The following is a 13,123-nucleotide window of genomic DNA, read 5'->3' on the forward strand; positions in this document are numbered from 1 at the left end:
GCAGCAAGAAGAGCAGCGGACTGCTCATCAAGCTTGCGCTTGTGATCCTCGAGGGCTTTCTTCCTCATATGCTCAGTCAAGGTAGTATTGTCATCAGGATCCGATTCCCGACTCCTCTCACCAGCCCCTAGGCCAGACAACGTGTCAGAAACTACCACATAATCTAGACAAGGAAGAGTAGGGGTTGCTTACGAGAAGAACCAGCAGCTTTACCCTCAGCCTTCCCCTCTCTCCTCCCAGACTTATCAGTTGCTTTTTTCCTCGACTCCAACAAAGCAGAAGGGTCAACGGGCACCTCTACATCATCGTCATCACCGACAACCTCATGCACGGGTTCAGCAGCATCACCCTGCGCGGTACCTGCACGCGCGCAACGAGAGGTTAGATCTTCAAAGTTTTGGTCAGAACTTCCACTTGAAAGGACAATAACTCCCTCTCGACCCGGGTCGACAGGGTCAGTCCAAACATCTTCACCTAGAACCTCGCTAGCATATCTACTCAAGCTCTCATCAGTGGGATGCAAAAAACGACCCCGGATCTGGTCTAACCACGTGGTCGTGGGTTCGAGTCTCACGGATGGCGCCAATGATGAAACACCGATTAACACTAGGTTTATCGATGGGGTTATTTCGTCTATGGGGTTCAACCTCTTTTCTTGCTCGTATCAATGGCTTGAGATCTGCAAAACAGTAAACACCGTTAGTCTCGTTAAGAGGGGGAGAATGGAGATTTCCCTCTTAACCAGGCTCCGGCGTGGGAATAAGTACTGTTCTGAGAGAAATAAACAATGTGTGTATAGAGTGAATATGAAGAGTAAAGATCCTGAACCTGAATGATGAAGGGTCCAATTTATAGCCGGAGGGTGAAGAAGGAAGGAGCAGCTGTGCCAGCTGTGGGCACGTGCCAGCTGTCCGACCAAGGGGAATATCCTCTTGGTCTGCTCTGTCACGGCAGGTGTAGTGGTACACGTGGCGTTCTTACATTTGCCCACGCCGGATACCTCGTACTGGCGTTGTCCGCTCTGCTCCCTGATTTGTCGCAGGCCTATGTGGCGTTCTGCGAGTGGTGACACGTGTTGTCCTTTATGTCGGATAGAGCATCTTTGGCGCCAGCTGCGAGTCTTCCAGAAGTTTCTAGAAGCTTCTGGATTGCTTCGCTGATGTGGACGCCTTGTATGCTCGAAAGTGGTGTGGTCCCTGCCATGTAAACAGGGAATTGGGACCATACCGCTTCATAGTGTTTAAAGATATTGTGTAGACATGGGGAAAGATTAAGAAAACTAGATATATTATATAACCACCTTATATATATTAATAGTGTTTAAAGATATTGTTGTCTATTAAATGGAGCTTACATTTCATATTTACTCGAACTTAAACTCGAAACAGAAACAATATAAATCTCTAGTGAGGACGAACCGGACACTCTAAACTAATTAACGTAAAAAAAATATTACGGTTATACGAAATAACAGCTAAACCGATATAAATTATTGTACATGTCAGAAATGAGAATAAGATTTTTTTTTTTTTTTTTTTTTTTTTTTTTTTTTTTGGTATTTATGTAACCTGTGTTTATTATTCAACATTATCAAACAACGCAAGACGTTGCGTTTTCATTATTAGAGGAGATATTTTTGAAAGTAAACGTTTGAAAAGTCAAAGCACGTGGAGTTGTATGTTTTTGAAGCATTAAGATAAGGATGTTTTGACTAATAAATAAAAAGAAACCAGAATGATCGGGGTTGGAGAACCCCACTAGCAAGTGCATGATTAAACAAATTGGCTGCTTTCGATGGTGTCCAGCTATATATGTTTGGAAATAAGAAAAAGTTGATTCTGTAAAATGGAAAGGGCTGCTGCTGGTGCTGGAAGATTCAAGTTAAGGGGTTTTACGGTGGCATCATGGTTGTGGTGGTGGTTCATTATCAAGGCCGTTGTAGCTCAAACACAAAACGTCACCGTCACGGATCCAGCTGAAGGTCTCTCTCTCTCTACTCTTTAGTTATGCTTTTCATCTCTCAAACTTGTGAATCCAAGCAAGTTACACTGTTTACATAAACTTCTAACACATACAACACGTTTTCACATGCTTCGCTTTAGTTTAAACAGGTTTGGGTTATTTTAGGTTGAACCACCAAGCACATATAACTAAACGGGTGATATTTGTGTCAACCGGACGGATTTATTATTTTTTCTTTAAGTGGGTTTATGTGATAATTTAAACTATTCTGCTATTTTTATGCAAAAACAAATTTGCAAAAAAATAATATACTATATTCATTTAGAGTGATGTTTTAAATAAAAGGGTAAATTACACTTTTCGTCATTTACGTTTGGATCGTATTGTAACAGATAGCCTTTAACTTCAATAATTACAGTTACAATCTTTTATTTGGAAAACTCAGTACATCTTTCATCCTTTAGCACTAAAAAGGTTAAAATTTTCAGTTAAATCTATTTACTTAAGGACAGTTTAGTCTTTTTACTTAATTATTTATAGTATAAATAAAAGAAAATAGAGTAAACTTCCGTTTTGCTCCATGTGGTTTGGTCACTTTAACGGTTTTGCCCCAAACCTTTAAAAATAGTCATTTTCCTCCGATAGTTTGCTATGTTTTTTTCATTTTGCTCCCCGTCTCTAACTCCATCCAAATTGTCTGTTTTTCCATTTTGCTCCCCGCAGGGAGCAAAATGGAAAAACCATAGCAAACTATTGGAGGAAAATGGCTATTTTTAAAGGTTTGGGGCAAAATCGTTAAAGTGACCAAACCACAGGGAGCAAAATGGAAGTTTACTCAAGAAAATAAGATCAAATATAAATACCCCTCTTTTCTTTCACTCTCTCTCTCACACACACACACACTCTGAACTTTCTCTCTCTAAACAAACAGCAGCCACCACCATCAAACCCACAACCACCAGCCGTCGTCACCTCCTGCCACCACAACAATATTAAAAATGTATTAATTTACAAGTAGTCTTCGAGTTTTAGTCTGATCGAACCCCAGTAACATTTTCCAGTACAAAAAGGATTTATTAGTTTTAAAGTTGGCCGTTAAACGAAAATTTTAAAAGCCCAATAATAAAATGAAGTTAGGGCATTAAGTCGTAAAACATCTTTATCACTCTTCCGTCTTCATTGTCCACCAAACACCAGCACCCACATCTGAACAATTGCCATCACATCGGAGAAATACATTGTGGAGTTACCTTATCGCTTCTATATTTATTTCAACTAGGAGGACAACCGAAGGGTCAAAGTTTTAACAGTCGTCACCGTTGAATCTTTGTTTAGTCTGGAACTTAATCGCCGGAGGGTGGCCGGAGGGTCAACGGAACATCCTGACCCCCCTGAGGTTCCGCCGCTGCTGTCACCTCCCGCCACCTCACTAGCCGCTGTTAGCACCGTTACCTCTTGCCACCACCAGCCGCCGTCGGCGGCAACCCACACCTCCTCTCTCTACATCCGAATATACAGTCGGATTCGTACAAGTAAAATAAGTGCTTTAGTGCGTTACAGGCAGCGGTGGGTTGTATTTTCAGATCTGTTTGGGGTTGAGGTGGTCAGCGGTAGGTGGAGGTGCTAGGTTGCAGGTAGAGAGAGGGAGGAGAAAGTGAGAAGTGGTGGTAGGTTAGGGTTCAGTTGTGGTGGTGGTGGTGGTGGTAGGTGGTTCTTGAGAGTGGTGGTGGTAAATGGTGTGAAGAAACAGTGGTTAAGCAGGAGGTTAGTCCACGGGTCGAGTCTCGTTAGATAGGGTTAATCCCTTCTTTCCTCGATCGATGACTGTATCGTCTCTAATCTGTCACCTACACAGTGAAACAAACCGTGACTCGCAACAAGGAGAATGGGGTGGGGGTTACTCGTTGTTACCACCCTCCGGCATGAGAATAAGTATTTGCTTAGGAAGCAAGATAAATGATAAAGTAGTAAGTGTGAGTTAGCAGATTAGCATTACCTCAAACCTGCTTTGAAGTTGGTATTTATAGCCAAAGAGTGAAGGAGAGGGGCCATTAGGCCGCTTGATGGGCCTTGGGCCTGACTGATAATTTGCAGCTTTTCCATAGGCCTAACAGGTGTGTAGGCTGCAGAAGTGTCAAGCGTACGGTGGAGGTGTCGCCACAGGCGCACGAAGAAACGACCGCTACGTGGCTTGCTGGCTTTGGTTGTCAGTCTGTTCATCAGCTTTATGCAAGTGGGAGCTCCGTAAGTGGGTTGGGTAGCCGTGTATTGGATGGACAGCTAACCGCTGTTGTCAGGCATACCACTCACTGGTTGGTCATAGAAGTCAAAGTGATAGTTCCACTTGCATTATAATAAGATGTCGCCCTTGCGCGTGCGCCCTGCAGGCTTGTGCTAGACCGTAACATGTGTTGGGTAAGTTGTACATGTACAGAACAACACATCTACACATTACTCTGCACTTCCTTCGCCGCCCCGTGCGGTACTGTAGCCTCGGAAGGTTGCATCATCCAATATTATCTCTGCGCGCGCCCGCGTGGGATTGTATATGGCAATGTGCGAAATGTAGTAACACGACAGTTGTAGAAGATGTGGATTTAGATGATAGTAACAACTACCATCTTTAGTAGCAATTACCGCATTCTGTGTATGCTGCCTAAAACAGCTATTTTCATACACAAGATGAGAATCTCATCTTTATCCGAGTGGGAAAGCAAACTACGCGCGCCTCCACTGAGGCATGTTCTTTGTCGAGTGAGAAAGTAAACCGGGTGATGGTCACTTGCGCCTAAGCCTAGTGCAAGATCTGGGACCATACCCCTTCATGGTGCTTGTGGGTTGTGATAAAAGTCAGATGTATAGAGAGAGAAAGAGAGAACGTTGAGGGAGAGAGAAAGAGAGTGACCGGTGGGATGGGAAAGAGAGAATGGGTGTGATTTATATATATATATATATATATATATTAATTTCGTATATATAAGGGTAAAAGACATCTATACCCTCATGTGCAATGGATATGACCTATTTTAACAAAAAAATTTAATCTTGTTAGTGCTATAGGACGAAAGATGTATTGCGTTTTCCAAATAAAGGATTGTGGCTTTAATTATTGAAGTTAAAGGTCATCCGTTGCAATCTGCTACAAACATAAAGAACGAAAAATGCAATTTACCCTAAATAAACTAGAGTTAAATGACTGGTTGGTCCCTGTGGTTTGTCATTTTTGTAGAGTTGGTCCAAAGGGTTTAATAATTACAGAGTTGGTTCTAGTGGTTATAATTTTTGCACTCGTGTGTTCCTTATCACTAACCTATGTTAAGTTTTCTAGTTAAGTTTATGTTAAATGACCAAAATACCCTTAGTTATTAAAAATCAAAAATAAAAATAGTTATATTATTAAAACAATATTTAATATTCGTGGGTCCTACCCCACTTCTTCTTCAACCTCTGATCTCCACATTCAATACTACCACCCATTGCAACCCAACCCCATGACCACTGCCACCGTCAACTTACCACCACCACCCACACTGTAAAACCCACCACCACAAGTACACACAATCATCATCCCAACACATAACTAACAAGTAATATCAAATCCAAATCTCTAATCACTATATACAAATTAACTCACATTTTGCTTCCGTGACGTATGAAGAACACCATATCCAATTTTCGAATCTTTCTTAATAAACTCCTACCGAAATGCTACACTCGATCTCGATTAACCACGCTTGGTTCCATCACCTCCTCCGCTACTGTTAATTCCGGCCACCACATTAGCCGACGACACCGACTTTCTCAGCCTCTCTATTATGCTCGAAAACTCCTTTGTTCGATCTCTATACCACGACGATTACACCGTTTTCATACTCATTGTACAGTTAATAGATTAATAGATCGAGAAAACTGATTCTAAAACGCTGGATGAAGTGGCAAATTACTTTTAGGAGATGAAATTGGAACAGATCTGATGAGTATGAGTATGTCTGATGTGTAATTTTGTGTGGTAGGGTTATTAAAAGAGAGAGGAGGAAAAAGATGAGGGGTGGGCATCTTTGTAATTTTTTTAATTGTTCAGAGGACAATTATGTCATTTAACAAGATTTAACTAGAAAAGTTAAGAGAGGTTAATGATAAGGATCATACGAACGTAAAAATTACAACTACTAGGATCAACTATGATTGAACCATTGGGACCAACTCTACAAAAATGACAAACCACAGGGACAAACCAGGCATTTAACTCATAAAATTATCTTTTCGTGTTAAATGTGTCAAATTTGTGTCAACCCACAAATACTCATGTCATGCTTGGGTTGGTTCAAGTGTATGACACGATTTTCAAGCATGGACCGAGTTGGGGTTTATGTAAAAGTTTAATACGCGTGTTGTTCGACCCCATTCACAACCCTGCCAAGCACGATGATCTAAGTATAAATTGAAGTGGAGCTTGTTTGTCATCATTAACATATAGATATGTGTAAAGTTTTATTTACATCTCTTTGAGAGACATTTGATGGATGTTAACATAGTTAGACGACGACCTCGAAATAAATGAAAATGTATTGAGAGAAATGATTGGTATATTGAGTTTTGAAATTGGTTGCAGTGCGGGTTCTAAACGAAATGTTTAGCCAATGGGGGATTCCGGAAAGCTCAGTGACACAAATGAGATGGAACATAAGCGGAGAACCATGCAGCGGCGCTGCCCTGGATTCCACCGACTTCGACTCCAACACTTACAATCCCGCCATCAAATGTGATTGTACTTTCCCCAATTCTACTTGCCACGTCACTCGCCTGTAATCACCTCTTCTTCACTTTATGCATGCTACTACTTATTCTCTTCTTAATCTATCTATGACGACGACAATCATTGCTCGGTGGTCTTATCAGGAAAGTTTATGCAATGAATGCTGTGGGGACAATACCAGAAGGACTCTGGACTTTGATTTACCTTACCAATCTGTATGTATATCATCATATCACCATCTCTGCTTCTGCTTCTGCATCTGCTTGTATATGTATATATATATATATATATATATATATTTATTTACTTGGCTTACTAATCAAGTATAATTTGCTCCAGTAATTTGGCCCAGAACTACTTGACGGGCCCCTTGTCACCTTCCGTTGGCAATTTAACTCGGATGCAGTGGATGTAAGCCGTCTCCTTCCTTTCGATACTCTAAACTCATTGTTCTTGACGCTTAATCTGAATTTTGTTTAGGACTATTGGCATCAATGCCTTATCTGGGGAGGTTCCACCAGAGATAGGGCTGCTTACTGACCTTAGATCTCTGTATGTTTTTTTTTTCTTCTTCTTCTTCTGTTGTCTCTGTCCTTAGATCTCTGTATGTTTTTTTTTTCTTAGATCTCTGTATGTTTTTTTTTTCTTAGATCTCTGTATGTTTTTTTTCTTCTTCTGTTGTCTCTGTCCTTATATTTCCTTTGGTGATTGGAGAATTTCTGTTACTTTCCATCTTGCAGGGCATTTGGCACAAATAATTTTAATGGTTCCCTGCCTTCTGAAATTGGAAATTTGCAAAGATTACAACAGTTGTAAGAACATTAATGAATGTGATCTTTTAAATATTAAATTGCTTAGTTCAGAATGTACCTTACCTTCGATCAAATCTAGGGGTGTAAACAAGCCAAGCCGCTCGTGAGCTACTTGAGATCAGCTTGCTCAAAGCTCGAATCGAGATGCACTTAAACGAGCTCGAGCCTAAAATAGGCTAACGAGCCCGGGCTTCAGCTATCAAGCCTACTCGAGCTAGCTCGCGGGCCTATATTATTTATATTTAATATATTTGTACAACAATTGTTATTATATATAAAATTTTGTATTATGTTCTTATAAAGTATAACTAAAAAATATATAAATAATAATTATAAAGTATAACTAAAAATATATAAATAATAATTATAAATTAATTAATAAATAATAAACGAGCCGAGCTTGAGCTCCCGTAAGTTAAACAAGCCTACTCGAGCTCTTGCTCGGCTCATTTACACCCATAGTCAAATAATTTAATATCATATCCATGTATGTTCATTTTGTTAGATACATTGATAGTGCTGGAGTTGGCGGTGAAATTCCTTCTACATTTGCAAATTTAACGAGTCTGGTCACAGTGTAAGAACATTTATTTAAATGACGTTTCAGAGTAATTTGCATTATATTTAATATTTATTGAAACATTGCTTTTGGGCTGACAGGTGGGCTTCAGATAATGAGTTTACAGGAAGAATACCCAACTTTATAGGGAATTGGACACAGTTACAATCATTGTAAGTTAATCTCTATGGCATATTTAAGGTGTATGAGTATGACATGAAACCGTACTACTGTTTACATGCTTGAATAGGAGGTTTGAGGGAAATGCTTTTGAAGGTTCAATACCACCTTCATTTTCAAGACTGACCTCTTTGCAGGACTTGTAAGTCTTTTTTTTTCTTTACAAATTTTGTCACAGTTTACAAGTCGTTCTATTTTAATTTTGTAATCTAAAGCGGTTGATATGTTGCTGCTCTTGTTCTATAATGTTACAGGAGGATAAGTGGTTTATCTAATGGAACTTTGGATTTCATCACGGATTTGAAGTCCTTAACTGTTCTGTGAGAATATATTTTGATCTTTTTCAAGTCCTTAGCTCCTTTGTAGATATTTGTAATGAGATGCATGTTTAACCTTTTCAGGAGTCTGAGGAATAATAGAATTTCTGGCTCTATTCCAACTGACATAGGAGAATATCAAAATTTGACACAACTGTGAGTAACCAGCATTGAGACTGAAGTATCTGAACATTTAGATATATTTGCATCGCATGAAATAAAATTATTCAAAAAAGATTTTTGATGCTATTGTCTATTTGGCCTTATTATATCATTTACTAACTTCGGTTTCTACTTTTCAGGGATTTGAGCTTCAACAATTTGATTGGGCAGATTCCAAGAGACTTGTTCAACATGAGTCAACTCTCTTTCTTGTAATAGCCATAATCTCTTATTTTAAATTGTGATTTGCATACAATGGACAATTAGTCTCAGTGTTGGAGTAAAATTATTGGTGCTCAATTTTGACAGTTATTATTATCAGGTTTCTTGGAAACAATAGCTTAAATGGTACCCTTCCGGATGTAAAGAGCGCATCTCTTCGCAATATGTAAGTGAATCCTGTGTGTAATTATACATGTTTCTTAAATTTAAGCTTATATATTTTCAAAATTGCTTATAGCCTAGTTCAATAAAGGTAAATCATTTTTTTTTTTTAATTTTCTTCATGCAGTGATTTGTCATACAATGAACTATCTGGGACACTTCCTTCTTGGGTGAATGAGACAAACCTACAACTGTATGTCCATTAATTTTGAATATTACTTTTAATTTATTGTTTTGCCTCGACTTTAAGAAGCAGCATCGTGTTTTTCTAAAGTCGGTATGAACAACTGCGTATGGAGCTAATACATATTTTTCTAATGTATGTCTGCACAGCAACTTAGTTGTGAACAACTTCACTTTAGAAAGTTCCGGAAACAGGTGATTGTACTTTATTATAAATCTTTGCTAACTAAGAATGCCCATACTAATTGAAATGCAATGTGCTCTGTCACCAGTGGTTTGAATTGTCTCCAAAGAGATTTCCGTTGTAATCGTGGGTCCCCAAGATGTAAGCAAGAACATAAAATTTCAAACTCATTTTTTCGCTTTTCAATCTAAACACCAATGTTGGTTTACAGATAGTAACTTTGGAATCAATTCTGGTGGTCCTCCAATCACATCTTCTAACCGAATACTTCATGAGCGAGATAACGAAACTCTTGGAGCAGCAACATACTATGTTACTTCTGAACAGAGGTGGGGTGTTAGTAATGTTGGACAAAGGGACAACCCAAGATACACGGCCTCCAGTTCACGCCAGTTCACAAATACGTTAGATTCAGAACTTTTCCAGACTGCACGACTCTCTGCTGGATCATTAAGATACTATGGTTTAGGTCTGGAAAACGGTAACTACACGGTCACCCTGCAGTTTGCAGAACTAGAGATTGAAGATGGTGCCACCTGGAGAAGTACTGGAAGGCGTGTCTTTGACATTTATCTACAGGGAAACCGGGTGTTTCAAGATTTTGATATAAAAAGGGAAGCAAGAGGAGGGGCTTCCTTTAGTCCTGTTTCAAGAGATTTAACGGTTCAGGTTTCAGAAAACTACCTTGAAATACATTTATTTTGGACTGGAAAAGGGACGTGCTGTGTACCGACTCAAGGGACTTTTGGGCCTCTTATCTCAGCAATCAGTGCCACCCCAAGTATAATATAATTAATTCTTTCTCAAATTTGGTTGCTTAACTTTGAAATCATAATATGCTTGATTTTTGTACGCCTTTACTTATTTTTGTACAGACTTCACCCCCACTGTGGACAACACTCCACCTTCCACAAACAAGAATAGAACCGGTTTGATTGTAGGGATTGTGGTTCCTATTGTTGTTGTAAGCATTCTGTCAGCATTAGCACTATATATTTATCGTCAGCGGAAGAAAAAGCAGCAGGATACATCTGACAATTATGAAGGTGGCTTTCTGAGTTTTTTATTATTATTGTTATTATTCTTATTATTATTGTTGTTATTATTATTATTATTATTATTATTATTATTATTATTATTATTATTATTATTATTATTTGTTCATGGTTAAGTAATTGTGATCAAGCATGTTCATTTGATTTGCAGAGTTTTTGGGAATTGATGCCAAACCATATACCTTTGCTTATGGAGACCTAAGAGATGCAACTGTTGATTTTAGTCCTGCAAATAAGCTTGGTGAAGGAGGCTTTGGACCTGTTTACAAGGTACACTCTACATTATGAAATTATAAAAAAGTACTCATATACAGTTACTCATACTTTTTTTCTTGATATAAAAATCACTCAAGTTTCACTATTGTTCCATTGTTCTGTTTTTTTTTTTTCATAATTGTTTAATTTGAATTACCTAAATGGAACATTTATGAAATTTGATTGTTATTTATTGACTTTTTTCTTCACAATTACCTCCTATTTCGGGTTAAAATTGAAAAAAAAACTATTCACTTAATAGTAACCAATTTTCTTATCTTCTCCGGTTAGGTCACTGTATTTTTTAAAATAGATTAACACTTATAACAGCAATGGAACAATATTGAAACTTGAGTGGTTTTGTAGTTAGAAAAAAGTGCTAGTTACTTTAGTGGGAAACCAAAGAAACCTGGTTACCATTAGGTGAATACTTATGATATTTAGAGTCAAACTTAACCCCATGGATGGTAACAGGGAACCCTTGATGATGGAAGAGTAATAGCTGTTAAACAACTCTCCATAGCCTCCCATCAGGGAAAGAGTCAGTTTATTGCTGAGATTGCAACAATATCTGCGGTCCAACACCGTAACCTTGTCAAATTATACGGATGCTGCATTGATGGAGAAAAACGACTACTTGTTTACGAGTATCTTGAGAACAAGAGTCTTGATCAAGCATTATTTGGTGAGAAATATCACATGACATTACATTCATAAATATAGGTTTTAGACTTTAGACATGACTTTTAGAGTCATATCATGTCTGCAGGAGAAAACAGGTTATCCCTTAGCTGGCCCACCCGTTTTGAAATATGCCTCGGAATAGCACGCGGTCTTGCATATCTTCATGAGGAATCTCGCATACGGGTTGTACACCGAGATGTTAAAGCTAGCAATGTTTTACTTGATTCTGATCTTAACCCCAAGATCTCTGATTTTGGCCTGGCTAAGCTTTATGATGACAAGAAAACACACATGAGTACTCGTGTTGCCGGCACAATGTAAGATTCGTCTTAACCACACACACACATATATGTTAATGTTCTTGAACTGATTCGAGTATTAATTATGTAGTGGGTATCTGGCACCAGAGTATGCAATGCGTGGACACCTTACAGAAAAGGCTGATGTGTTTGGCTTTGGAGTTGTGGCTCTAGAGATCGTCAGTGGAAGGCCTAATTCTGATTCGAGTTTGGAAGATGAGAAAATATATCTTCTTGAATGGGTATGTGATGTTTCATCTTCCTTTTCATAAGTTGTTTTATTTTTAATATTTACCTTTTTTTCTATCACTATTAGTATCATTAGTATATAAAAATAAAAATTAATAGTGAACTTGATTTTGGTATGATTTTAGGCATGGAACCTACATGAGGCGAATAGTGAACTTGAGCTGGTAGATAAAGAATTATTGTCTGACTTCGATGAGAATGAAGTAAAACGTGTAATAAGAGTGGCCCTTTTATGCACCCAAACCTCACCAATGCAACGGCCATCAATGTCGCGAGTGGTGGCAATGATTTCAGGAGACATAGAAGCGAGTGGTGTTATTACTCGCCCCGAGTATTTGACTGGTTTTAATTTTAAAGATGCTACAACCTTTAAAAGCGCGGTTCCAACTTCAGGTACGGATTCTGTGCCAAGTACGAGCCACTCTACTGTTTCACCACGGTCACCTAGTAAGGCTTCCAGACTGATTCTTCACGATATCATTGGAGAAGGTAGATGATCGATGTTCATGTTATCTGTGTTCCAAGTAAATAATTACACATATTTGTATTTTTGATATTAGTAGTACGTTATTACATACGGGTATGTTTGTATAGATGGAACTTAATTTGGTCTGTAATATATGTGTTGAAGTAAATAAATCGTCCATCATCATTATCCATCAACTCGCACACACTTGCTTCTCCTTTGTATACGATCCCCATAATTGCAAAAAGCTTTATTTAACTGATTCCCTAATATTTTATATTGTAACACTATATGTGCGATTATTTTTAATATCTTGTGTGATTATTATACATGGAATATATCTGTCCTGTCTTGTTATGTGCGATTATTTTTAATATCTTGTGTGATTATTATACATGGAATATATCTGTCCTGTCTTGTTATCTATTTTAATATGTATTACACGGGTTGAATAAATGTAATTTTAGGTAGAGGATCCTGTAAAAAGTGGGACTTTTGTGAGAAGTGTGAGAAATAATTTGGGAATGACAAGTGTCCTTTATCCTAATTAATTCAAAAAGGTATATTAGTAATTTGACATTTTTATCATTTAATTGATTTCCAAGAATAACTGCCA

At 38.2% G+C, this 13,123-nt stretch overlaps 1 protein-coding gene across 1 annotated transcript; it reads left to right on the top strand.

Annotated features, from left to right (window-relative positions):
- Nucleotides 1-1,721: 1,721 nt before the first annotated feature.
- On the top strand, nt 1,722-12,704 carry LOC110913429 (probable LRR receptor-like serine/threonine-protein kinase At1g56140). Its single transcript, XM_022158264.2, has 23 exons — nt 1,722-1,981; nt 6,575-6,767; nt 6,862-6,933; nt 7,058-7,129; nt 7,199-7,270; nt 7,459-7,530; nt 8,036-8,107; nt 8,191-8,262; nt 8,340-8,411; nt 8,524-8,589; nt 8,671-8,742; nt 8,889-8,960; nt 9,071-9,136; nt 9,260-9,325; nt 9,466-9,510; nt 9,588-9,640; nt 9,711-10,280; nt 10,375-10,545; nt 10,706-10,824; nt 11,284-11,494; nt 11,579-11,810; nt 11,884-12,034; nt 12,167-12,704. The coding sequence occupies exons 1-23, from the start codon at nt 1,846-1,848 to the stop codon at nt 12,536-12,538; spliced, it is 3,099 nt and encodes a 1,032-aa protein (XP_022013956.1). The 5' UTR covers nt 1,722-1,845; the 3' UTR covers nt 12,539-12,704.
- Nucleotides 12,705-13,123: the final 419 nt, after the last annotated feature.

Source organism: Helianthus annuus, chromosome 6, assembly GCF_002127325.2.
Source record: "Helianthus annuus cultivar XRQ/B chromosome 6, HanXRQr2.0-SUNRISE, whole genome shotgun sequence".
Taxonomy (NCBI): Eukaryota; Viridiplantae; Streptophyta; class Magnoliopsida; order Asterales; family Asteraceae; genus Helianthus; species Helianthus annuus.